Source organism: Coturnix japonica, chromosome 2 (genome assembly GCF_001577835.2).
Source record: "Coturnix japonica isolate 7356 chromosome 2, Coturnix japonica 2.1, whole genome shotgun sequence".
Taxonomy (NCBI): domain Eukaryota; kingdom Metazoa; phylum Chordata; class Aves; order Galliformes; family Phasianidae; genus Coturnix; species Coturnix japonica.
This window is the reverse complement of record NC_029517.1, coordinates 7,164,577-7,191,557: the sequence shown is the minus strand read 5'-3', so window position 1 is coordinate 7,191,557 and position 26,981 is coordinate 7,164,577. Positions and strand designations below refer to the sequence as shown.

Genomic DNA, 26,981 nt, shown 5'->3' with positions numbered 1-26,981 from the left:
TCGTATTTATTTAGTCTTAAAGAAATAAAGATTCAAAACTTTTCCATGTTAATGTTGCCTTCCCCCCTCCCCCCCTTTTAAACTCAGCACCTGCCTTCCTGCTGACTCTCCCGACTCTACTGTGGAGCCGAGGAAGATGCTCGGAGCTGCTCCCACCTCCGAGCTCCCCTAGTGGCTGCTTCCCTACCCGGCACCGCCTGGATTCCAGTGCCCGGGTTGGGGTTTTCCCCCACTCATGACCAGGAGGAAGTGGCTGAAAGTGCAGTGGATCACAAACCAGGAAGGAAAAAATAAATGTTAATAATTCCTACCTGCTGCTCTTGGTATGGGAAAAAAAAAGGCCAGGTCGTCCAAGGAGAAAGAGGAAGATCTGATCTAAAGATTTTGCTGTAGTTGTACAACTAGACATCGCTTATTGCCCTGTATTAAGGGCATAAATAATTCTGTGGAACATCCTGTTTTAGAGTCTGAGTTAAAAGAAAATATGCACACAGAGAATGTATAAAAATACCTTACGAATAATGCTGCCTACCTGATTCTGTGTCTGCATGATGGAGAGCTTTACTGATTGAATTCAAGACTATGATTAGCATTAATACACAAGCAGGTAGGTTTAAAAACAGCAAAATCAATGCATGTAGTTGTTCCAAAAGCAACTGCTTTCTGCCTCTCTGCACACTGAGAGCATTTTTCCTGTGGCAGAAATGCCTACATACTGCATGACCACAAGCGTATCTGAGCAGGTACCAGGCTTCCCCTGAATTTTCATAGCAAACACAAACTAGATGGAAAAACACGAGCTTAATATCTCACTGGTGCCAGCGTTTAGGGTTTTGTTGTTGTTTGTGGGTTGTATTTTTTGGTGTTGTTGTTTTGTTTGGCGGATTTTTTATTTATTTGTTTGTTTATTTTGGAGGGGAATTCCTAGGAACAAGACCTGTTCTGCTTGTCACTATAAAGGAGGAGCTGCCAGCCAACCAACCTGCAGCTCCAAAGTGAAATTCTGAAGTCGATTTTGAAGATAGCAATGGCAATACCGCCAGGATAGGCAAACAGGGATGAACTACTCCTTCAAATGAACGAGTTTAGCATCTGTATGAAGGAGGGTGGGGTGTAGAAAGAAACAAACAAAGCTTGAGATGAAAAGCCTGCCTGATTCTCTGCCATTTGTACCAGTTTATACTCCATCCTAACCTCAACTTTCACTGAAGTTTTTCAGGCTTAATTCACTGTATGTGAGCACTCGGGTCCCATGTATCTTGGGAAACAGGTGCAGAAGAGCCTGTGGGAATGAAGCGTTAGCACTCTTAAAAGTGGTAATTGATTTCAAAAGTCATATACTAAAGGAGAGCTCTAAAGATGGTTGTAAAGGGTGATAAGTAATTAAGATCCAGTTAAAACCTACATGTTTGTCTCTCCAGTTTTCAAGGGGAAGCTTCCTGCACCTTGGTATTCAGCAAAAACAAATGTATCAGTGCAAGGAAACTCAGGGAGCCTGGCCAACAAGCAACATCACTTGTGAGGTCTGAGCCCTTCCCTGGTTTTATGCAAAGCAAGCAGCAGACAACAAGTTCAGATTTCAAACAGCAAAGCTGATAAATAATAACTGAGGTTCTCAGAGGTGTTGCTGGATCACAGCAAGGGCTAAGGAGGCAAACATATCCCAGGCCAGTACTGGGAAAGGCTGGGAGCTTCTGCGGTTGCGGCAGAGCCACTTAGAAGAACCCATATGGAGGCAAACAAAGTTGGGCCACCCAGCTATAGGAGAAGCTTGTATACAAGCAAGGAGAAGATGACTCTTTGGGATCAGTGGTGGATGCACCCGTGGCTCTGGTGCTTGCTGTACCCAGGAGGATCAGGACCAGATGACCCAAGAGCTCACAGAGTTTTTAGATTTGAGGCATTAGAGGCACAACAGGGAACCCAGGGGTACTGCCAAGAGGGACTCAACTGTTAGCATACACTCTCTGGGCAAGGAGGCCCTGGGGGCTGCTGACTTCTGGGGGTGCTGTGGTTGGGGGCCATGGGAAAAAAGTGAAGAGCAGCTCTTTGAGGGCAGGGCCCAGCCTCTGTGCTCAGAGAACAAAAAGTTGGCCTGTATGCTTCGTGACAACAAGACCCAGCACTGACTTTTATAATCCACAGCTGAGGGATTGATCTTTCTAAAGGAGGTATCAGTGTCTAGTTTTGGTGTTCTGTTTGGTGTTTTTTATTGCTGTTGTTGTTTAATGTGCCCTCAGAGCAGGCAGGGATGTCTGTGGGTTGGACAGTGATGTGTTGGGTAAGGTGCCTATACGTCGGGCAGTATGTCCATAGATCAAGCAAGGTTCTTTTGGGCCGAAAAGTCCATATGTAAGTCAGACAGGATGTCTGTTTGTTGGGCTGGGTGTCCATGTATTGGGCAGGGTATCCGTGTGTTGGGCAGGGGTTCACTGAGCATGAATGTCCATGTGTTGGGCAGAGTATCTGCAAGTCAGACAGGACGTTAGTTTGTTAAACTGTGTATCTGTGTACCAGGCATGGTCTGTATATCAGTCAGGTTGTCTGTATGTCATGCAGGCTGTCTGTACGCATCCAGCAGTGTGTCTATATGTCAGGCACTGTGTCTGCATGTCAGGCAGTACGTCTGTGAATCAGGCAGGGATGTCCATGTGTAGGGCAGGGTGTCTGTGTGTCAGACAGGCTGTCTGTATGTTGGGCAAGGATCCATCAGGCAGCATGTCTATATGTCAGGCAGGGATGTTGTCGGGCAGGATGTCCGTGTGTCGGGCACGGTGTCTTTGTGTCAGATGCTCTCCAGCAGCACAGCGGTAGGGGCAGAGGTGGTCAGGGGGAGCTGTGCTGAGAACCCCCCGGGGCTGGTGTTCCCCCGGCCCTGGGAACGGTGGAACTGCAAGCCCGGAGTGCAGGGAGGGTCAGCGGGCACACCCCGCACCCGGCCCCGCTCCCGGCCCCTGCGGCCGCGCTGAGGCTGAGCAGAGCCCCCCACCCCCCAGCTCTGCTTTCTTTCACATCTAATTTGATAGCAGGGTGATTTCGAGCTTCCCACAGTTACAACTTTTCTTGATTTCTCCCCTAGCCCCCCCCCCTTCCCCCCCCTGCATTTATTACTCGCATTTAATTAATTCCTTCTTTGCGTTTCCTTTCCTGTTAATCTTTGGGTGACTGCTCTGTACATATGGCAATCTGATAATGAGGGAGTTTATCCTTATTCCCTATACTTGATCCTTCCAGGATATCGATCATCTTTCCTTGGGGAGGGGGACAAGGTAAGAGGGGTGATAAAAGATTTGCAGGATCCCACACCATTAGGGGCAGCTTTTATTCCTTGGCACTGTTTAATCAACTGTTATATCAAGTCATGCTGTTTAAGCAACCACATCAAAAGAACATAGCCTCTTTTGTATAAATTATATATTCCTTGTATCTGTCTTCTCGCATGCACACAGACGGGAAGATAAAACTTGAGTGTGTTTTTCATGGCATGAAGCAGGCGTTTGGCTGTTAGACGGCTTGTTTCTGCAGCTCGATGGGCTGACAAAAACCTCGCAGACAAGCGGCTGCCTTCCTCACTCTCCTTACCCATCCCCACATTAAAAACGCCGAAATTTCAAGTTGGGGAAGAGAAAGCAGAGCTTCACTGGAAGGTTACGGAGAAACATAAGTAACAGGAGAGGAGAGTGGGTGCACGGGAGGGAAAAGTCGATCCGAGAGTTTCCAATCACTTCTTTCAGCTCTTTCTCTAAAGTTTACCTAGGAAAGATCACTTTGTCCCTTGCAAGTTGGGGTGGTCCTCCATGCTGCTGTTCATGGCGTACAACTTTTACTTGACTCTTTTTCAACCACTTAAAAACTAATTTTCAAGTCCATCTTCACGTGCTTTAAGCGGATTACGACTCAGACGGGAAAACTCCCGCATCATCTCTCTCTCCAAAAGAGCTGCGTTTTATTTTTCCTTAAATAAAGCTGATTTCTATGTATTATTTTTTACTAAGGACTTCGGCTCACTACAGCTTGTCATCTCGGGACTTTTGAGAACTCCCAAAAAGCTTCTTCGAGTTTCGGGACGCTGGGACAAATCGCGTACACGCCGGAGCAAAAGCAGAGGAGCCCTTTGCAGCCGTATTTGTCCATACGGGACCCTGCCTTTCCGCCCGACCTGCTCTATCAGCCCCATCGCTGCAGTTCTGCTCGTCTCTCAACACCTTTGTCTGATCAGTCGCTTTTGGAGACCGGGGATAAAGACATCACTTGCCACGCTGCACGAGATAACAATTAATTTCACATTAAACTTATCCCCCCGCCATTCACTTTGCCTGGATCGATCGCTGCTAATTGTGTTTGCGGATGCTTTCAGCGCGTCGCTCTCCTTCAAAACTTAATGACACCCCGCGAGGAGGTGTGAGAGCCGAGAGAGCCGCTCGGAGCGCAGAACAAAGCGCAGCGCTGTGCCATCACTGACTGCGGCCACTTTCCCGAGGCGCTGCGTTATTTTCAATGGGGACCGCTCTGATTTTTATTGTTTATTTATTTATGCGTTAATAAACGCTGCTGAGGTGTCCGCATGATGCAGACGGGCACCCGGCTGCCTCCTCCTATCGGTTTTTCCTCCCTCCAAAGCAGTCATTTATCAGTTAAAACGTGACTGTGGTTCAACGCGCGGCTGTACGAGGGGAGCGGTGTCCCTTTCCTAGGGAAGAAACCTGTTACAAAAGCCCCCGAGGTGGGCTCAACCTCACAGCTCACTTTCCCCCCGAGCTCTACCATTACCCCACTAGGTTTCTATTCGCGGGGCTCCCCGATATATTCGGTATTTTAAGAGTTGCCCCCAGAGCCCCGCCTCGCACCCCTCGAACCTGATGTATTTTGCATTTATTGTTATTACTATTTCGCAGAGGCGTCCCTTCCCCGTGCTGTCGAATGTACCATTCTGCCAAGAAAGTTTTTATTATTCCTTAAAAAGGAGAGAAAGGAAAAAAAAAAAAAAAACACCCAACAAGCAGCGTGTAATTGATGTTATCCCAAGAAAGCTGAATCCCCGCCCCTTTCAGCTCCGAGCCCTTCAGGTAAAAGGAGAAGAAAAAAAAATCTTTCAAGAATTTGTTGCCTTTTTGAGGGTTAAAACATCAGAAGACAAGCTTGTCTCGCCTTGGCCAATCAGCTCTCGGCCCTGGCAGCTATAATATAGAACTAAAGGCAGACTCCTCTCACAAGCGTCTTGCTTTGCTACCATTAAAATCAGACCCTTTTTTGTCTCTCGATTGCTGTCTCCCGACCAAACTCCGATGTGTTCCGTTATCAGCGACCTAAAGGCTGCCATTCCAGCACCTGTCTTGCTAGGGATCGGTGGATAGTATACGATCAGAAAGCAGACAAGGACATAGGAGGAGAGAGAGCTCTAGAGAGACAGCCAGGGATAGGCACAGAGAGCTGTGAAGTAATTGGATTCAATGGACGAAATGCTGCTGTTGACAAGAATTCTCTTGGTGGGCTTCATCTGCGCTCTTTTAGTCTCCTCTGGGCTGACTTGTGGACCAGGCAGGGGCATTGGAAAAAGGAGGCACCCCAAAAAGCTGACCCCGTTAGCCTATAAGCAGTTTATTCCCAATGTGGCAGAGAAGACCCTAGGGGCCAGTGGAAGATATGAAGGGAAGATCACAAGAAACTCCGAGAGATTTAAAGAACTAACCCCAAATTACAACCCTGACATTATTTTTAAGGATGAAGAGAACACGGGAGCTGACAGACTGATGACTCAGGTAGAGCCACAGAGATACCTGTATTTGTGTTTGTTAACCTCTCTGAGAACCCCTAAAGGACGCATCTGTCTTAGCATTTTTGGGAGCCCCCCCCTTTCCCTCCCCCTTTCCCCCCGCCCTCCAAACTCGGCTACTTTCCCCGTAATGTCAATGCCATCTCTCAGACAAGTTAGCGGGGCCGGAGCCGCCGGTGGGGGTTCGGTGCGATACCAGCCGGCATCGCCATGGCGTTCCCTTGGAACTTGGGCAGGGACCGCCGCTCGCGTTCGTCCCCACGGATGCACTTTGCTCAAACAAACTGCATCCAGATCCGAGGACCGCGGGCGCTCAGTGACCGCTGGGCCGCTCTCTCCCGTCGCCGGCGGAGCCTCCGCGCTCGTGTTTATCGCTCGGGTTTATCGCTCGTTTCTTTTTCTTTTTCTTTTTTTTTTTCCCCTCTGTTTCATTTCATTTTACCCTTTTATTTATTTTTTCCCTCGCGAGCGTATTCTATATTTAGTAGGCATGCAGTCGTGCACTCACAAAAGGCAGCTGAAGCCGGATCGACCATGGCTCTCCTGATTCCGTATGATAGAGCTCGTATTGCAATACCATCATTTGCGATTGTGCCCATCAGAGCGTAAATATATTGATATTTCTTTAAGGATGCTCGCCGCCAGCTCTCTGGTACTTCCATAGGGGAGGGACTTGCAACTTATCGGCATTGCATCACCTTCGGGTTTAAAAAAATCTGATGGCACAAGGTTTACAACCGGGTAAATATTGGATCTCGGGCGGAATCGGATTGCGGAACCATTTTATGCAAAAAGAGAGAGAGAGAAAGAAAGAGAGAGAGAGATAGAGAACCTCTCCGAGAGTCACCTCGTAATTATTATTCATGCTCACCAGAGAGCTCGGTGAAGTCAATTGCTCTGCCAATCCCGGAGTTTCTCAAACTACATGCAATCTAGGCACTGGAAATGGGTTTCCTCCAAATATAGGTCAACGGCGCTTTTTTAATATTAATACATTTAAGCCCCACCTTCAGCGCTAGAACAGGACTCGCGGGGAAGGACGAGGCGGGGAGTGGACGCGGATGGGGTGCGGGGAAGGAGGGAGGGGGGGGGGGAGGGTGGGGGGGAATTTCCCAAACTCTCCCAGCTTCTCGGCCTGATTTTCCGCACGTTTGCCGGTTCTCCCGGGGCTCGGGGCCACCATCTCTTCCCGACCACCTTAAATCCGCCGCGTACCTCGGGAGCGCGGCGGCGCGTCTGTGCCGGGGCGGAGCGCGGAGCTCCGTGTGCGCTGCGCGGAGCTCGGAACGCGGAGCTGCAACCCCCGCGCCCCGCTGAGCGCTCCTCCGCCCTTTCTGCCACCGCATCTCGCATTTTCAGCTCCACTTAACTCCTCTCGCCCATCGATCGCGCCGGCTCGGGTTTCACCCTTCCCTCCTCGAGCGGAGAGGAGGAGGAGGAGGAGGCGGCTCCGCGGGAGATGGGCTCCCGGCGGGGCACGGCGCGGCGGAGCGGGTGCGGAGGAGCGGTGCGGACCGGGGGCGGTGCGAGGATGCCCTCCCGGGGCACGGCTCCCGCCGCATTAGACGGCAGCGGGTGAACTCCTGACCTTCTGTCAACTTCCCTCAGACGAACGGAACGAAAACAAATAGTTTTTTTTCTTTCTTTCTTTCTTTCTTTCGGGTTGCTTTAGACACAAAGAGGGAAGAGGGCCGGGTTGGGGCAGAGGGGACGAAGGAGAGGGGTCGGACTCGGGGTTGCCGTCCTGCAGCCCCTCGCCCTTCGCCTCGAACCCTTCAAGCATGGAGAGATCTTCCCCCGGAGAGAATTGTTAGGCTCGGGGAATAGCCGCCGAATGCATTAGTCGCGGGTTAATATTAACTTCGGGTTGGAGGGGGCGGGGGGGGGTGGGTGGAAAAAAAGGCAAACAGAGCTCGGTAAGTCGGGTTCTCAACTTTGCAGGTGACAACAGCAGTTTGCTGAGGGCTGCCCCCTCCCTCCCCCACCCCCCCACCCCGGCCATTGGCTGGATCCGGCCGAGAGATAAGGAGGCCAGGTCAGCACGATAAAGCTGGAATTTGTATGGAATAAAATAGCCATCTCGCCTAACGCGGGCACACGGCGGTGCGCGATGGGAGGAACTCAGAGATCAGCTTGGCATTTAGGAAGCCCACCAGGTTGTTTACACTGACAGGTACCTGTTAAGTGTTTCCTTCAAGCAATTCATTTGTGAAGAGATTAGGAGCTGGCAGGAGAGGGCTTGTTGAACAACTTCGCCTCCACACAAAGCGTCGGCGGAGGCAGCCCTGCTGAGCTTCACGGTGGCTGAACAGAATTGGGCTTGATTTGTGGCACACGACCCGATGAATTAATAAATAGTCTGGGCTTCACGGCTTTTGACTCCGACAATCCAGCTCAGGCGGAGTGAAAGGGAGGAAAGTCCTTTAGGAGGCCGTTCCCTTGCTCGATTCACGGCTCCTTGCGTTCTCTGAGCCAGAGGCCGGGAGGGACACCCACCACTGGGGCTGCTATCATGATATGTTACTATCATGATATCCTCGTGTTGTGATATCCTTCTATCGTGACATCCTGGTATTGCGATATCCTGCTACTGTGAGATCCTGCTACCCTGATCTTATAAATACCCGGACGTCCTGCCACCCCCATACCTTGCTCGTACCCGTTTAGCTCTGCAGGAGCACATCCATCCTCTCAGGTGTGCAAAGGGGGGAAGTAAAAATATGCCCTCTGCTTCCTCGTGCTCTGCTGTAGGGAATGGGCTGAAAGCAGCTTCCTTGGCTCTTTGCACTGAGTGCTAGGCCACAGAGTCCAAAGTGAGCTCGTGATTGTGTTTGATATCTCTCGGGGCCGTGTGTGTTGCTGGAATTGCTTTTTATGGCTGTGATAGACACATGGGAAGTTTCACATTGAACAGTCTTGTCATGTCCCTTAGAGTGGGGCTGGAAAAGGGATGGCCATGCTGGGCCCTGCTAAGAGCTGTGAAGGGGCCTTTGTGGGACAGGGCGTCCCACTTGGGGATGTATGTGAGGGAGAGCTCCTGCCTCTTGCTGTGACTTTACCCCATGTGCGTTCATGCTGTTTGTAGTCATGAGTTATTTCTCTCTGAAAAAGGAGGAAAAAGTTGGCCATGTGTGGTTTTTCTAGCTGTGTGCCTTTCAGTCAAATGCTTTCAGTGCTTATTTCTTATGTCTGAGGGCAGCTGCAAGTCCTTCTCCTTGTAGAGCTGGTCATTCCACCTCCTTGACCCACACACTAATCCTCTACACTTTCAGGGCTCTGTATAGAGCTCACCCCTGAATCTGCCCACTGTGAGGCTCTAGGTGAGCCCAGTAGCTCCAGAGAGGGGGCTGAAGGAAAACCCTATAGCATTTTCCTATGGGGCCTAAAGCTTCTCACTGCACACAAAGGCCACTCAGCATCCCTGTAACTCCTCTGCTTGGCCCTCTCTTGCTTTCCATCTTCCTTTTCTGAGCCATGTTATCATATGTCTATGCCAAAAGCAGAGCAAATGCTCCCAGCCCACGCTGCTTTGAGGACTCTAATGAGTGATGGGTGAGAAATAATAATTAAAAACAAAACAAAACACACAAAAAAAACCCAACAACAACAACAAAAAACAGCAGCACATAAAGTCTGTTAACGTGTACTGAGACCCCTTTCAACACAGAATTAAGCTGAAAAGACCCGGGGAGACATTCCGGGGAGAATCCCTGACTCTCAGATATATGGCGAGTGTTTATTCTCGGCAGAACTTTGTTCTCGGCAAAGGGACAGGGCACTTAGTGCAGGAATGCGGGGCTTTTAGACCGCGCACTCAGGCTGTGGGGCAGGTGCTGGAGAGGGAGCGGCGTTGCGGTGTTTCATCCCTTCTTCCTCCCTTTGGCTGGGGAGGGGGGTAGGATGCGACCCTGGAGGTGCGGGGAGGCTGGGGGGGGGGGCATCTGATCCCGGTGACAGCAGTGNGGTGTTTCATCCCTTCTTCCTCCCTTTGGCTGGGGGGGGGGGTAGGATGCGACGGGGGGGGGGGGGGGGGGGGGGGGGGGGGGGCATCTGATCCCGGTGACAGCAGTGTCCCCTCAATGTGCCTTTCCCTGTGTCCCCATGTCCCCGCAGCGCTGCAAGGACAAGTTGAACTCCCTGGCCATCTCTGTGATGAACCAGTGGCCGGGGGTGAAGCTGCGGGTGACCGAGGGCTGGGACGAGGACGGCCACCACTCCGAGGAATCGCTGCACTACGAGGGTCGCGCTGTGGACATCACCACGTCGGATCGGGACCGTAGCAAGTACGGGATGCTGGCCCGCCTGGCCGTCGAGGCCGGCTTCGACTGGGTCTACTATGAGTCCAAGGCGCACATCCACTGCTCAGTCAAAGCAGGTGAGGCGGGGAGGGTGGACGCGGTGGGGACACCCCCGGGCTCTGTGCTCCAATTCCCCGTCCCATCAGCTCTGCCCGCCCCGTCGGGGTGCGGAACCGAGCGCCCGCCTCTGAGGCACACGTGGGGGAGGCGGTGGGGGGAGAGGGGCAGTGAAGGAGATAGGGGAGATGCAAGAAAGAAAGAAAGAAAAAAATGCAAGGAAGGAAGGAAGGAAGGAAGAAGCCCAGCCAGCTGCAGCACCTCCTGCCAGCGTTAATTTCTCTGTCAGTTTGCCCAGCCTTCCCACCACCGCCACACGCCCTTCTTCTCCCTCCGTGGGATCTAAGCTCTCCCCATCCGAAGCGATCGCTCATCTTGGGGCTGGAGGGGACCGGGAAATGAGCACCGAGCGAGGCCCCTCCGCCGGGAGCCGACGGGAAACTCCCAGCGCCCGATAAGCGCGCATCTCCTTCTGCCTCCCCTCCCTGTGCTTACAACGCCACACGCTGTCTCAACCCGGGAACAGCTCGCGAGAAACCCCGAGCTGCGTTTGGCTCTTCTAAAACAAAATTATCGTCGTTTTGCTGATTTTAAGCGAACCCCTTTGGCGTGTGCCAGTCGCCGGGCCCGCCTCCCTGTGCTGTACGGCAGTGTTGTGAGAGCATCCTCCAGCCTGGAGAGAGCTGCAAGTGTCAAGAAACACTTGGCTGCAAAAGAAAATAATGGGCTTTCTCTAAAAATATCGATTTACTTTGAAACAGCAAGTAAACAGCATTGGCTTCAACATGCCAAGCTGTAACTGGGTCCCAGTCCACACTGGGACTTCTCCAGCCCAGGGCTTTGTCCTGGGAGCCTGACATTGCTTTTGTTCATCTCCCCCAGCCCTTCGGAGGCTCCACAAAGCTGCTGGTCTCACAGCGATATGAAACGTCCCTTTCAATAGCGAGGATGGGCTTTATGGCTCAAGGTGTCTGATTGTGGCGCACAATAACCTTATTCCGAGCACCCACCCTAATCCACCTCCATGTATATTTCATAGGAGAGGAGCAACCCCCGAGCTGCTCATTGAGATTCCGCACACGCGGACTTTGGGGTGACATTTAGTGCGTGTCAGGCGGGGTCGTGTGACTGTACCACGAGGGTTGCAAGGGAATGGGCTTGAATTCCACCCGCTCGGTCTGGTTTCAAACTGTGGAAACCTCGTTTCATGATGGAGCATCTTATGAGAAGATTAAACCCCATAATGGCAGGCAGGAAGATTCTTTATCTAGATCTCTGTTTGCAAAAAGTATGATCCCAGAGACTGGAATGCAAAGAAGAGTTCCCCCAAGGCCTGAATTATTGTCACTGGGACAGGGGAGGGAGAGGCAGGGGTGGTAAAAGGGACATTGATAATGCGCTGCGGCAAGTATTTAGAGCGAGCTTCTGCATTTAAAATTCAAATACACATCTTGAGTGCCTTGGAAAAGTGGCTCTGCTGTGCAAATAGTGCTTGGAAGGTCCTGGGTTTTTTGGAGAGTATGTGTGTGAATTGGCACATAGGGTTTCTGCACCTGAACAAATAGGGAGGGGGAGAAAAGGGGGGGAAGAAGCTGGGAAAAAAATGGAAGTGTCCTCTCTTCCAAGAGTGTCTGCATTTATTACATGAATCAGAATGACAATGCTGATCCTTTATTGGATTTTAATTAGAGAACCCAAACAAGAGCTGCTCAAAGAAGCAGATTTTCACACCTCAGCCAATTCACTGGCGTGTTTGTAGAGCTGCTACACTACTAGATCTATTCATCAAGTCCCTGAATATGCAAACAAAGCTCAAGCCAGACCTTTGGTGCGGGCTTGTACGAAGGTGTAGTTTGCTAGCAGAGGGCTCCACATAAAGCGCATAGCTTGTTTGTTGCCATGTCCTCTCTGAAGAGGCCTTGGAGATCTCGCTGCTTCATTTCTGAAAGAGAAGTGATAAGGTCGTTAGCAAATCAATAATGTTCTAATTTTCGCCCTTCCTGTCCTTCCTGAGAAAGTCATTAGGAGATGCTCTGAGTGTTTATGTAAATCATGATAGCTTCAGCACCGGCCACAGAAGAAAAACATAAAATCTGACTACTTTTAAGGAGATAAATTACCAGGACTCTAAATTGGCACAGTGAGTAAACAGGAGAAACCAAGGGAAGGCAAGGGAAGGATCAGGAATGCTGGTGACTGCAGCAAAGGCACTTGTTATAGTGACATACCATGGGCTACAACCCAGTGTAGAGAAGTGAGACCCTGCTGTCCCTAGGCTAGGCCTGGAAATCAGCAGCGGTCCTTCCAAACCTCACCATCCAGGGCTAAACTTTCCAGAAGGAATTTGTAGGAGAGACTTGAAATCCATCAAGTCCTCTCACTGTTTATGATATGTTAAAGCCTACAGTTATTTTCCCTGTTAGCTCTCAAAAAGCTGCAGCAGTAGCTACAGCATTCGGTGTCAAAACCCTGAACAATTCCAACAACACCTGAGCATGTGTTCAAGAAACATGGAGAAGTAATGCCTGGGAACATGGGCAGTAATAGCGGTAGGTGGGAGATTGGACTGGATGATCTTAGAGCTCTTTTCCAGCCTTAATGATTCTATAATTCATGTGAAGGAGGTTATCTGGGTTGGGTGCAGGCATAGGGATGCCCTGGGACCACTAATTCAGGACAGTGCAGTGGTGTTACCAGGAATGGGGTGCAAACCCCAGAAATGAGAAGGCAGTGAAGGCTGGAACAGTGCAGTGTAATGGTGGAACTTGCACCGTGTGAGCTCTGGGTGGAAGGCTTGACAAATTGGGCTTTGCTTCTTTCCATGAGAAAGCTACTCTTCTGCCCTGTGGCATTTGCTTCCTGAGAGATGGGCTTCTTCAGTACAAGCTGCCATGAGCAGCGAGCAGGGTCCTAGAGCAGGAGAAGCCACCCTGCTTGTAGGCCTATGCACTGTCTGCCAGCAGCTGTGAGGTGCAAGGCACTCAAGTTCCAGAAAAAAAGGAAAACATGACACTTCTTCTGGAACAGCTGTTGCAGCTGGAAAGTTTTGACTGCCTCACTCAAGGAGGTGAATGCAACTGATAGGGCTCATAATTCGGCAGGAGGTCAAGCATGGAGGCATAGTGCTGGAAGGGAATCTTGTAGCCAGCTACAATGGGGACATGCTGGTTACCAGGACTGGTGGTGCTGGAGAAGACTGGAGAAGAGCAGGCACATGTGAAACCTAATCACTCTCTACAGGTCTGTTAGAAGAGGTTGTGGCAAGGTGAGGCCTCAAGTTGAGCCAAGTTTAGGTTAGATGTTAGGAAAAACTTCTCTCTGAAGTAGTTGTCTGGTACTGGCACAGGCTGCCCAGGTAGGTGGTGCCGTCGCTGTCCCTGGAGGTGTTCAAGAAATGTAGAAATGTGGCACTGAAGGACGTGGTTTAGTGAGCAATATTGGTGGTAGGTGGATGGTTGGACTTGATGTTCTCAGAGATCTTTTCCAACCTTAATGATTCATGGCTCTATGCTCTGGGCATGTTAGGAGAGTTGTCCCCGCACCCTGTCCCATTGGTCAGCCCTCTAACCCCTTGTGCCTCTTTCTTTGTGCAGAAAACTCAGTGGCAGCCAAATCAGGAGGCTGCTTCCCTGGCTCGGCCACAGTGCACCTGGAGCATGGCGGCACCAAGCTGGTGAAAGACCTGAGCCCTGGGGACCGCGTGCTGGCTGCTGACACGGATGGCCGGCTGCTCTACAGTGACTTCCTCACCTTCCTCGACCGGGAGGACGGCTCCCGAAAGCTCTTCTATGTCATCGAGACACGGCAGCCCCAGGCCCGGCTGCTGCTGACAGCTGCCCACCTGCTCTTTGTGGCCCCCCAGCACAACCAGTCAGAGGCCAATGGGCCCGCCAGTGGCCAGGCACTCTTTGCCAGCAATGTGAAGCCTGGCCAACGTGTCTATGTGCTGGGAGAGGGCGGGCGGCAGCTGCTACCTGCATCTGTCCACAGCGTCTCATTGCGGGAGGAGGCATCCGGAGCCTACGCCCCGCTCACCGCCCAAGGCACCATCCTCATCAACCGGGTGCTGACCTCCTGCTACGCTGTTATCGAGGAGCACAGTTGGGCCCATTGGGCCTTTGCACCATTCCGCTTGGCTCAGGGGCTGCTGGCTGCCCTCTGCCCAGATGGGGCCATCCCTTCTGCCGGCACCACCACCACCGGCATCCATTGGTACTCACGGCTCCTCTACCACATCGGCAGCTGGGTGCTGGATGGTGATGCACTGCACCCACTGGGCATGGTGGCACCGGCCAGCTGAGAGCGGCTGGAGAGGGACAGAGACAGAGTGCGGGAGTGAGAGAGAGAAAAAAAAAAAAATGGGGGAGGGGGGAAAAGGAGAAAAAAAAGAAAATAAAAATAATTAAAAAAAAAGAAATAACCCAAATGGAAAGAAAACAGAAAAACAACAAGGAAAAAAAAAAAAAAGAACAAACAGAAAAAATAATACATATTTTTAAAAGAGAGCACGGATTAAGACTTACAAAATAATAATAATAAAATAATAATAATTAAGTAGGGACAGTCCAAAGTAGACTTTAAGGGAAACAAAGACCCCGGGAAGTTCTGTTCCGTTTAGTTTATAAATATATATATATTTTTATTTGTTCTTCTGTTGTTTTGTTCATTGTTTTGTTGTTGCTGTTGTTGGTTTTGTTTTTTTTTTCCTCCTCTCCTGGATATTTATTTCTTCGGTATGTCGAATAGATGTTTTAAATGCTATGAACCGGACCTTCAAGAGCCTTAAATAGTTTCTTTTGATAATTTATTATCATGCGAACTGTTCTCACAGGGGAAAAAAAAAAAAAAAAAGAAAAAAGATTATTTTGTGAGGCCGAGCAAAACTGCGCAGAGTCTATTTTTCTACATGTCACGTGTGTCCTGACTTTCAGACAGCAAAATGCCATACTTTCCCATCTCTCCATTGCGTTGCTCCTTCATTTCAGCAAGTCTAGAGAAACAAGCGAGCCAACATATACACAGAAAAGAAAGACAAACTTCACGGGGGTCCGTAAATTATATTTTTATACGCAGAATTGTAAATTAGATTTTTTTGAGAGATCAATACTTAACTGAATCACATTTCGTTTTTTGAAATAGTGTAAAATATGAGAATATATTATTTTAATTTAAATAGTTGCAGATGTAACGTCATTTCCTGTATTGTTTTGCCATGTTTCTTAAATATTTTTGCTCTGTAAGAAAAGAAACCAACCCACCATTTGGCCACGTTGATGGAAGTCAAGACTGTTACACAAACTCTCTTTATTTGCAAAAAAAAAAAAAAAAAAAAAAAAAAGAAAAAAAAAAAAAAAAAAAAAAAAAAAAAAAAAAAGGAAAAAAAAAAAAGCCGTAAGAAACTTTGTTATTTTTAACGTCAAGAAAAAAAAGTAAAAAAAAAAAAGGATTTATTAGAAAATAATATTTTTTAAGAAGCGCACATGGCGGCGATTCTGTGACGATGGAGGTGGTAGTTTGTACAAAGGGGAGCAAAGGATGTTTTGCATTAATAAATTGAGAAATAACTGCTGTAAATTTACTAAAATGTATTTTTTTGAATATTTTGTAATAGTTTTAATAGTTTTTATAGAAATAAAATGTGCCATGCACAGTCTGGTTAGTATATAATAACTAAGAGTTCCTGGTGCATCCCATTTTTTGCTTTTTTTGTTTTTTTTTTCTTTTCCTCTTATTTTACTTTATTTTTTTACATTATTTTATTTTAATTATTTTTACCTTATTTGTTTGGAAAACGTAACGTCCACAGGAGTGCCCATTATTTTATTTAGATGTGTTGCTTACCACCTTAATTTTGATATGCTGGATAAGGAAACAGATACATCACACCCGTTCGAACCTGTTGTACTAACAGTAGAACCTCACTCATTTGCACTAATGACCTCAGACCTTTCCCTTTGCCCCCACCAGTTCCCCAACTCCCCATCTTTGCTCAGGCAAAGTTTCTCCTCTTCCAGTTTCAGCACTGGGTTCATGCCCACCTTTTGGTCAGATCTGGCCACTGTAGGTATTTCTTGATGGATTTCCAAAGGGACCAAGCCTGGTTTGCCCTTGGAAGCAAATTATCCTGAAGACATGCAGCTGCATTCCCATTGCAGTGAGTCTTTGGGGTTGACGAGCTTTAATTTGCATCCCCTGAAGATGCAAACCTGGGGAACTGGCACTGACTTCGGTGAATTAGTAGCGATTCACATGGCTGATGCTGAAAGATAGGGCTGCTGACTGGACCCCAGTGGCCACCTTGCCTGAGTGAAGATGCAGGTTTTGGGGCTACCAAGAGAAGAGGAAAACAACCTTTGCCGAGAAGGGGGTAAAAATTGTTTGTTTATTCTGACAGCCATACCTGAGTGGTAACACATCCAAGCCTACCCCCAGCCACTGACTAGTGGAGATCCGGGGGAGAAGAGCCCAGCTCCAAGGCCCCAGAGCTCGGTTTGGGGGTGCTGATCAGTGAGGTTCTGCTGCAACCCCCTTCCTCCTCCACGGAGGATTTTCAGGATTCCTTGACAAATTTTGCAAAACATTGTGTTGTGTGCGTCTGAGACAGGACCATGCTGGAAGGGAGCTTTCCTTGAATGTCTTCTCACCTTTTCTTCGGTTTCCATTACTCACCGGTTTAGGATGTTCACCCTTTGGGCAACACTGTGCTCCAGAGACGAGGCCACATCCTCCACTGGGATGGAAGGCAGCTCCAGAGGTCTTCCTGGGGTGCATGGAGGAGCAGAGCCTGCTCTTCTGTGCTCAGAGTTTGGGAGTTCCTGAAGCAGTGATGTGAGAGCCTGGGCACGTGTGCACCGACGTCAGCCTCTAAGGGATGGATCTCAAGAGGTGGCTTCTTCTTCCTGGCAACCTCCAGCTGGATGCCACTTTCTCCCTCTGAAGATAGGGACGGTGCTTGGTGGTGATCAAGATGGCCAGCGCTTTGCATGACCACTCAATGCTGCAGTGTCTGCATGGACTGTCAGGATGAGAGCAGAGCCATGGCCTTGGGCGGGGGACAGAAGCTCTGCACTGGGATGGGTCAGCCACTCCTGCCGAAGGGCCAGCTTTAGAAGTAACTAGTGTTGGTCCTCGGATGGGCATGCTTGCAAGACATTGGCAACTGCAGTCTTCAGACCCTCTGGCTGCAGTTGTGTCAGCTACTCTAGTTCAGTAAATGCCATCCTCCGTAGCACTCCAACCATCCGTGAGGTCACCACAGCAGTGGTGGTAGTATTGTCACCTCTCACCAGTGCATGGCATCACTGGGAATGTGCACTGAAGGCATCAAGACTGGGACTCTGCTGCATGTGGGTCTTTTGGGAGCTGCTGGTGCAATGGGAACTGCAAGCATGGATGTAAAATATGGTCATGGAACAAAAGAGCTTCTACTTTGTAAAGAGTTTGTCCTTCCGTGGAGGTGTTGGGGCATCTCAGCTCTCTGTTCCCTATCTCTCAACAGCAGCTTGCATGATGTAAGGACTTTGCCAGGGGAAGATGGCACTGGAAGCCCAGATCTTCATGGGGTTGTGCAGTAGAATGAGGTTGTGCAGTAGGATAGAGCTTGAGCCATTGATGTTGAGGTCTTTAAACTAACTGAGATGACAAAGACCTTCCAGTGCAGAGCCTGTGCTTTGGTCAGAGTAGGGCACACGTCCCAGTGCAGATCATATCAGACCACCTCTAATCTCCACCAAAATCCTGGAGTTTTGCTATGTGGGAGAAGCTCGGAAGCCACTGTACACTAGGATCAAGCTGCTGTGCCCAGTAGCCCTGTGCTGGGTCCTTTTGCACTCGACTCTGATGGCTGACCTTCCTCTCACCATGTATTTATGACATCTCCCGAAGCCTTCGGCACACTGTGCCCAGACCACCACTCTACACGTTAGAAGCAATTCATTAGGACAAACCAATGCAACCAGCTCTTGTAGGAAGGATGTGCTGTTGTCACCTCGCTTTGCCTAGGAGATGTCACCATCCATTTTCAGGTTCTGAGTATGGCAATAGTTTGTATAAAATGTACACATAGTGGTGGCTACAGAGTAGTTTATGACTAAATACATATCTATTACTGTTAAAATAATGTATAAGAATGTACTTGAAGCTAATATTCTTGTGCTCTGTTGTCTGAACAATTAAAGAAATTACAGAGACTTGCTGGAATGCCTGCTGTGTGACACTCAGCTCGCCAGCTCTTGCCCCCAGTGACACTGAGATGGGACGTGGAGACGGGGATTGGCATGGGAGGAATTCTGCCCAGGCCAGCCTGATGTTTGCCTGCCAAATTCCAGCTGGGTGTGCAAAGACAACTATTCATTTGGCAGGGTTCTGGGAGGGAAGAAAGGCTGTGCTGAGTGTTATCCTTCAAGGTTGTGTGAGCTTGCCCTGAGACCAGGGTGAGAAATGGCCCTAATGAGACTGGGGCTGTTTTGTGTTGGTTTTCAGTGAATGGGGCAGGTCCTTCACACAGTGCCCCGTGCCAGGTACACCAGCTGAAGGGCAGAAGGGATGTGTCAGTAAGGGAGGATCACATACACATGGCAATTAAAATTCAAGCCACTCACCAAAGCAAATCAGCTCCTCCATGTCTGGTAGCTGTGTTGTCGTGTGAAGGAGCTCTCCTAGCTCTTTTTACGTATATGCACACAAATATCTATATATAACATTATTACCCTCATATTAAGAGCTAAACACATCCTACTGGGCTATAAATACATTTACATTGGCCCTCCTGAGCATTTCACGTGGAGCAGAGAAGGATGAGTGATGTAAATGAGCCGAGTTGGGTGATAATTGGGCGGCAGCTTTGCAGCTCCAGCACGACTTATATTTCAATTACAGGGGGAAGGAAATCGGAATGAGCATCTGATTTTACTCATTACTGAGAGCCATTAGGGACCACTACATTTCCCAAGCTTTTCAAATTCTCTCTTCAGCAATTTCTGCTTTAAATCTAGTACAAACTGCATAAAAAAAAAACCCCAGAAAGTCAATTTTCCATATACAGAACACTTCAGAGCTTTCAATGGAGCAGTGTTAATGCGATCCTTGGCCTAGGAAGCTAAAAAGGAAAGGAAAATCACTTTTTAAAAGTGCACCTTTATAGGAGATGGGATTTTCTCCTATTTTGGTAGGAGCAGGATGGGACCCGCAGGCACTGTTTGAGCCAAGACTGTTAAATGACATTTTCAATACTTTGTGTTTGGGGTGCTAAGCCACACAGACTTAAACAATTCTGATTTTCAGGACCTAGTGATAAAAAAAACCAAACAAACAGGGAGCAAAGGCAGGAAATATGGGTTTAATAATCCTGCAATCCTACAGCAGAACCCAGTGTGGCATTCAGAGCAGGTCTGGGAGCACAGGGAGCTGTGCTATCACTCCAGAGCCCAGTGCAGGACCTGTATTTCTTTCTTCCTCCCCCCCCCCCCCCCTTTTTTTTTAAGTGAGTGCAAACCACCAAACCCTGCTGCAAATCACAAGTGAAACCGCAAGGTCAGGATATCTGTTTGGGGGTGGCAAAAAAAAAAATATATATAGATATATTTGCTTTGATGGACTGTGACCTAAATGTGAAATAAATATTAGATTTGCTCAGTTTGGTGTAAAGAAATGTCTGTTCGTATTACTGAGGAGAAGAGGTGACAAGGGATGCTCTGAGTGCGTGACCATGAGGGTCCCCATGCTCGTGCCTGGCTCTTGGGGAAACATCGCTGCAGCGTTCCAAGTCAGAGCCTTCTGCTGGCATTCGCTGCAAGGGAGCAGAGGATACATCTGCATGCAATTATGGCAACATCCTTTTGGTATCATCCGTGTGCTATGTCACAGACCTGATGCGGGGTCTCACTGCCTGCAGGGAGCTTATTTTGCAAGCGGGGCACAGATTGGGATCTGGCCAGTTTGGAGCATTACGGTCCTTTATGAAGTTTTTTGAAGCAGTTTAGGATAAAAAAGTCTAGGATGGTTCTGGATGAAGAGTCATCCAATATAGGACCAGCCTAGAGCAGGCTGCTGGGGGCATCCCGGTGGGTCTTTGAGGATGGAGAGCCCAAGGATGGATGCTTCCTGCATTAGGTAGTAGATCTTGTTCTGTATAATAGCATTTTTTCCCTAAATATTGCAAAACTCTACAAAGAACCATGGAATCATACTATGGTTTGTAGATCAAGCACTAGATCAGGTCAGATCAGATCTCTTTATATTCCCTTTTTGGGGGAAAAAAACCCAAACACATGAGTTAAAGCTATATCATAGCAAAGTCATGCCAGGTTCAAAATCCTTGTGCTCAGAGCCCTACCACTCCCATAGCCTGGTAGAGAGCAGGGGCTCTCTACCCATACTGCTGGGCACTGCCTGCCCAGCCTCTTCCCTATGTCAGCCTCATTCTGATTTCTACAACATTATGCACTGGCCTTATTAGACTGTGATGAATGCAAATAAACACTAGTCTGGGGATTGCTCATGCCGAGTTTCTTGGAATAGACTCTGGTTTGGTGCGAGCTTTGTTGGCTCTGCCAAATGATGCCCTTTCTGCTCTGCAAAGCTTTACTAGAAACAGTAGTGTAATAAATGCATAGTATCGAACAAGTCTGATCTGGCGCAGTGTGTGTATGAATAACCATTTTGTGTGAACACCGGTGGCAGCTCTGGGGTTCACAGGCCTCAGAAAGTCCAACTGCCATTCAAATATTTGCAAATAATGAATCATGTGATCCCACAAATAACAACAAACCAACCTGCTTGCTTTCATTGAAGAAAATGATTATGAATCACTGTGTACCGTGGGCCCAGTCCAACAACCACCAGCGTCAAAAGCAGCCTTTCCACAACTTCAAACAGGCACAGAGCTGCTCTGTGTTTGCTCAGCTTTGCTCGGTGTATCCCTTGCCTTCATATCGCACAATTAAATAATAGAATATATCAGCCAGGCAAGAATTTCCTAGAGCAGCCAAGAGTGGGCAAATGTCATCTCCTGACTGCATATGTGCAGCTCCCACTGATGTCAGTAGGGTTACGCATGGGCAAAATGAGGTCAGGCTGTGTTGTCCTACTTTACGTGCCCTGTGGTATTACACTCAATTAAGTTTGTCTCCCAGGACGCAGCCTCCCTCCCACTTAAGTCACCAGGAACTTTGTCACTGCACAGCAGCACAGGAGAAGGCCTGAAACGCCGCTCTTTGATCTGGAGAAGCAATGAGGTTTAACTCATGGAGTCGGTAGCACACGGCTGCTCTTTGAAAAGGGTGATTTGATGCTGTAGGATAAAATAGAACTATCCATGAAGTCACAGTGTGGGGCATCTTCTAGGGAGTGTGACAGCATTGCTAGGTTCCCCCACCAATGGCCTCTGTGGGACCCTCTTCTCAAGCAGGGCACCTGATGAGGATAAATAACACACCTCTGAGGACAATTTTCTGTGGTCTGCAGGATAAGAAACACCGCCATCCTGACACCATCTGAATGATACATGTACATCTGTGCCATTCTGAGTGACGTGATCTGCACAGGTACCATAAAACCCAAGAAGATTCAGAACTGTCATGTGCAGATGTACGTTCACAGAGCAGCCTGTTTGAAAGCCCTCTAATTTTCATACTGATTAACAAATTGGGTTTGATTTTAATTCGACTTCTGCCATTAAATCCCTTCTAAACACCTTTGGAAGAGAGGGTAGCCAGCTTTTGAATGCTATTAAACGTTGCACCAGCCACGTAAGTCACAAGGAGGCCCCCAGAAGGCAGCATCTGGTTGAGAGCTGAGTTGACCCCATCTCCAAAGGGAGAAGAGACATTCAGAGCTCACCTGCAGTCATGACCATAAAAGTAGGTGTCCCAACTTGGATGTGGCTTGCCCCACATGCTCTCCATTTACCATGAAGGCTCTCTGTTGTGTGATGGATTGCAATTAGGGTCTCCTTGACTCATCCAGCTGTCCTAGCATGGGGCACATCTTGGACCTTCCACAGCTTTGTAGAGTGGCTGAACGCTGACAAATCACCCCTACAAATGTGCCCATGATGAGCCTGGCATGGCCCCCACAAAAGGACTTTCTCAGGCACTGGTTTTCCACTTGCAGGATGAGCTCAGGACTTCAGAACAGCTGCAAACTCCTGCACCTTTCCTCCCAAGTGCATGGTATGCTTGTTCAGCCTTGTCTGCGTTGGTATAAACACCGCACACGTATGGTGTAGTTAATTAAAGCTATTCCCACTCAGTTTTCCTTGGGGGGAAGGAAGGGAAAAGAGAGAGAACCACTTGGGAGAGGTGCTTGTCACATTGCTTAATACAGTCTTTGGGGGGCTATGGAGCGCTGCGGGGAAAAATGCCACAGAGGCATTGGGAGAGCACCATGGAGCCAAGGAGATGTGTCTCTGGAAAGAGATTTCCCTTAACTCATGTGTTGTCACAGAGAAGATTGGGTGCAGACCTAGCAGAAGAAACAAACTGAGACCATTCACTCACCAGGGCCCAGGAACATGGATGGAGGCGTGCGCTGATACTTACCCAATGTTGACTTCATGCTTGGTACCTTCTGGGATCTTGGGATGCACCCACTCTCCAAAAGACCAGGTTTTGGGCAGCTCTGAAATGGCAGCAGAAGTCCCATGTGGTTGGGCACGTCCATGACACAACCAGCTGCGTGCCAGCACTCAGTCTGAGTGACTCAGCCCCATACCCAGACCTTTCCCAAGCTTCAGATGTGGAATGAGAGCTTGCTGCAGCTCCCTTCTTGCCCTTGGAGCTGAGCTACTCACCCAGACACCAGGAAGTCACTCAGGCTTTTGTCTTGTGGTATGTGTCTTGGGCACATTTGGGCTTGGTGACAGCTTGGCCCCTGCTGGCATAGAGCTGTGGCATTTTGAAGTGAACCACAGCACAGTTCTCTCCTGGGATTCAGGCATCTCCACTGTGCATGCCAACAGGAGGAACTATCAGGGTAGGGCGTGAAGAAGCCCAGATGTCCAACAGGAAGGAAACACCTCGTTTCATTCTACACAATCATGGAATCAATCCTGGAATCACAGAATGGTTTGGGTTGGAAGGGACTTTAAAGATCACCCAGTTCCAACCCTCTGCCATGGGGAGGTTTTACCCCCACCAACTCAGGCTGCTCAGGGCCCCATCCAACCTGGCCTTGAGCACCTCCAGGGATGGGACACTCACAACTTGCTGGCCAGCCTCAACAGCGTGAGCTGTTTCTTTACGAAAGTAAAAGAACTCAAGTTTGGGTTCCCATCAGGTCTGTCATTCACAGCAATAATACATCACAGGAAAGTGTTTTTCATGGTGTTTAGCTGTTAGTGCTCTTTTTCTCTCACCAAGGAAAGAACTGAGCTTCAGTCATCAGCTGCGGCTGAGAAAGAAATTCATAGATAATATCCCACCTTCCTATACTGCAGAGCAGGCAGCAAAATTAGAATATTATCTTGCAGATTTATACATCACAGCTATTCTTTTCCCATTTATAGGGATCCTGACGGGACAGAAATATTTACTGAGAGTTAAACAATGTCATCTGTTATGACGAATATCGATTCCAGTAGAAGCTGTTTCATATTAGAAAAGGTAGTCAGGGCCAATTTTCCTCTTGATGAGCTTTATAAACTTCTTTAAAGTTTCACCCTTTACACCAGAATAGAGCTCAGCCCAAGTAGCTTATGTAAACAAGCATCATACATATGTGCTAGAAGAGTTTGTCTTTAAGTAAATATCTTACCGAAAAAAAAAATATAGAAAAAAGCAGAAATCAAGTCCCAAACCTTTTAGGATTCCTTCCTTTAGGTGGAATCAAAGTGACCCCTAGTGATCCACTGCTAACCATGCAGCCAAGCACGATGTGCAGTGCCGCGCTGGCTGATTAAAGCTAAATTACAGCAGTTAGCCACTATTACAACGACCATAGGGACTGTTTGAGTATAAAATGTTTTCCAAAACACCACTGGTTCTTTTCATGCAAGCCTTGCACTGTTAAAAGGAGAGGATTGTTTTTATTAGGCCATTAAACATAAGCAACACAATGAATTTATTAGTAACTTATCATCCATGTGTCTTCTGGCACTGCTGACGTGCCGTTCTTTGGGAATAGGCAGGATAGGAAGTGCACTAGATTTGTGATTTAACTCGTTTGTTCCTACTTTTTGGAACAGTCACAGGCTGATGGCAAAATTGTTACCAGTTGTTCAGCAAATGTTGGGTGCTCCTGTGGGGTCAAGCCACTCTCCATGGGTCCAGCATTGCTGGGCAATGGGAGACACATCTAACCTTGGTAAGGTTGCGCTTCTTCTCCCAAACTGTGTTGGGTCTTAAAAATATATTGACCAAATTGAGTGTGTTTGCCATGAAAATCAGTAGAAAAGAGTGCAGAAATGGGGTATCTTAGGGGTTGCTCCCAGGAAGTGATGTGGGGAAGTCAGCCAGCAGTGAGTCCATGGTGTGCTCCATCATGCCCATGGAGGTGTCAGGGCTGGAGTGTGGAGCTGCAATAATAGATTCCTCTGGTTCAGGAGGTAGGGATGGGCAGGAAGGAGATGCTGAGCTGGGCTGAGGCTCAGGATAGAGATATTTCATAAAATATATCTTCCATAGCTTGCATGTTTCAATGCTGCCACTAGAAATGGGTAAAAATCAGGACTCTCTCCTTGCTAGGAAAGACTATTTTAATTTCATATGTGTATTAAAGTGTATACCTCCAACCCATCTCCACGTCCATACCCATTAACAACTGCACAGCTGTGCCTCTGCAGGAAGAAGCAGAAGATCATTCCTCCTCCTAGCTCTGTTCTCTGCAATGGCCGTGCATGGAGCAAATTGCCACTTGACTCCTTTCCAGAACTACTCCAGCATGCCCTGTAATTTTCACAGAGGCTCCGCTGGAGCAACTTAATGACACTTGCTCCCTTGTTGTGGTCAGTGCTACTTTCATCATCCATTTGCAATAAAGCTCATTATTTTGGGATATTTTTTTGGCCTAGATTTGTCAGCACCTTCCTCTCCTAGCAGCAATTATTAGTTCAGCGCTTTCCTAGGGGAGGTTCCAGGAGGACTTCTCTTGGCAATGAAGAGTTTCACAAGTGGTGCTGCTGGACCTGCCCTTCCAGCCCTCCAGAAGGGCTGGGGACCTTCCTGCCTGTCAGGGGAGCCCAGATTTTGGATAACCACTGCCTTTATACCCCCCAAATGATCACATCAAGATGCTGGGCTGCTACTAATGGTCAACCTATGGCTTCATTGCTCAGGAACGGTTCTGTCCCCTCCACCTGGGGACATGAAGAAACTTGAATGAGCAACATTGTGCATTTGTCTGAGCCTTGAAAATTAACTAGAGAGCAAGGATTTGTCATCAGACAATGAACTCAGCAATCAGGGAGTCCCAGCCTGGGCTCTACCCTGGGAACCTCTCATCAGAGCCACTGCTTGGAGGCAATACCTGGTCTACCAACACTGCTGTGTTAAATGAAAAACGGTTGGACCTCTGTTTGCTTTTCAGGCTTACAGACAGAAAGAAAACATTTCTGTTTTCGTCGCAAGGAGAAAATCCAATAAAAACAGGCAGGTAAGAAGAAGCAGCAAGCTCAGTGCAGAGTGACCTGGCTCCATAATTGTCTTTTAGACTTAGATATCTTCATTGGAGACAACTCAAAGCATCCCCTTCCCATTCTTTGTGTTTTTTCCCATAAACAAAGAAACTTAATAATCTCCTCATGTGTTTTAATTCTGCTTTGAATAAAATGATATGATTTTAACAAAGGGCAATAATTATACAAATACCTTTCATCTCGACAGAGCCACTTTCTGGTGAAGAACCTTTATTTATAGAGCCGGAGCTGTGATTATCAGAAATGCTCACACAGCCTCTGAGGCCCAAATCTGAAAGCTGTAAAAATACGATTGATTTGATACACGCATGCTGTGGGTTTAGTTCTTCAGCTCAGGAATGGAGAATACAGAAGCTGGTTTCGCTTTTGTGGTTGAATAGGTCAGCGCAGATTTACCATTTTAAACATGTGCAGCCATAAATACACAACAAAAACAAATTGTCACCGTCGCTGTGATCCAAACCTCAAATTAAAAACAAACACAAATTAGAAATCCCCTTTCGAAATCTCATCTGTCTCCAGCGGCTGAAATATCATCTCGATGACAGAACTTCTCAGATAACAACAGCCGAATGTTTGGGCTTTTTGGAGTGTTTTAACTCAACCTCTCTGTTCTTTGTTTGGAGTATCTCGATACTTTAAGGCGATTCCGTGAGCCATGTGATTGCATGAGAATTTCAGATTGTGCCATAGGTTTTTTTTTTATTCCAGCTCACTTCCAACCTTTGGCACTTGCTGAAATGATGGCAAGAAGGGGAACCTCAAATCTTGAAGTCCTGGAGGCATAAATGAAAACAATCCCTGGGCTTAACATGATCTTGTATTTATTTCCTGGTAAAGTCTGCACAGTCAAAGTTGGCATCAGAAGATGAGCAAGAAGCAGCACGGTGGAACATTCCCACACTGCAATGCTGGGAGCTATGGAGAGCTGCAGAGCAGCCCCATTCTGCCTGTCCATGGGACAGCAGGGGCTGCCTTGCTGGGGGTTTCAGTAGGATGCTGTTGTTAAATATGGCAGAACCGGAAAAATGGCTCATGGCAATGAGGGTATGGGATGCAAATACCTGCATCCACCATGGAAGTGGAATCACAGAATCACAGAATGGCTTGGGTTGGAAGTGACATCAAAGATCATCAAGTTCCAAACCCTTGCCATAGGCTGATTGCCAGTCACTAGACCAGGGTCCCATCCAACCTGGCCATGAGCATCTCCAGGGATGGG

At 48.2% G+C, this 26,981-nt stretch overlaps 1 protein-coding gene and 1 long non-coding RNA gene across 2 annotated transcripts; one reads left to right on the top strand and one right to left on the bottom strand.

Moving 5' to 3' along the window:
* Window positions 1-3,303: 3,303 nt before the first annotated feature.
* LOC107308851 lies at window positions 3,304-7,717 on the bottom strand. Its single transcript, XR_004306328.1, has 2 exons — window positions 6,282-7,717; window positions 3,304-4,259 (listed from the first exon to the last, which is right to left on the bottom strand). It is a non-coding gene; the product is annotated as an uncharacterized LOC107308851 (long non-coding RNA).
* Window positions 5,008-14,494, top strand: SHH (sonic hedgehog signaling molecule). Its single transcript, XM_015853028.2, has 3 exons — window positions 5,008-5,759; window positions 9,887-10,148; window positions 13,722-14,494. Exons 1-3 carry the CDS (start codon window positions 5,451-5,453, stop codon window positions 14,426-14,428), a joined length of 1,278 nt encoding a protein of 425 aa, XP_015708514.1. The 5' UTR covers window positions 5,008-5,450; the 3' UTR covers window positions 14,429-14,494.
* The last annotated feature ends 12,487 nt before the right edge of the window (window positions 14,495-26,981 follow it).

What these genes read in the sequence shown, in the direction of transcription:
- SHH (XM_015853028.2), top strand. Translation starts at nt 5,451, where the DNA reads ATGGACGAAATGCTGCTGTTGACAAGAATTCTCTTGGTGGGCTTCATC. An exon ending in CTGACAGACTGATGACTCAG is followed by an intron (nt 5,760 to 9,886) that starts GTAGAGCCACAG and finishes ATGTCCCCGCAG; the next exon opens with CGCTGCAAGGACAAGTTGAA. An exon ending in CCACTGCTCAGTCAAAGCAG is followed by an intron (nt 10,149 to 13,721) that starts GTGAGGCGGGGA and finishes TTCTTTGTGCAG; the next exon opens with AAAACTCAGTGGCAGCCAAA.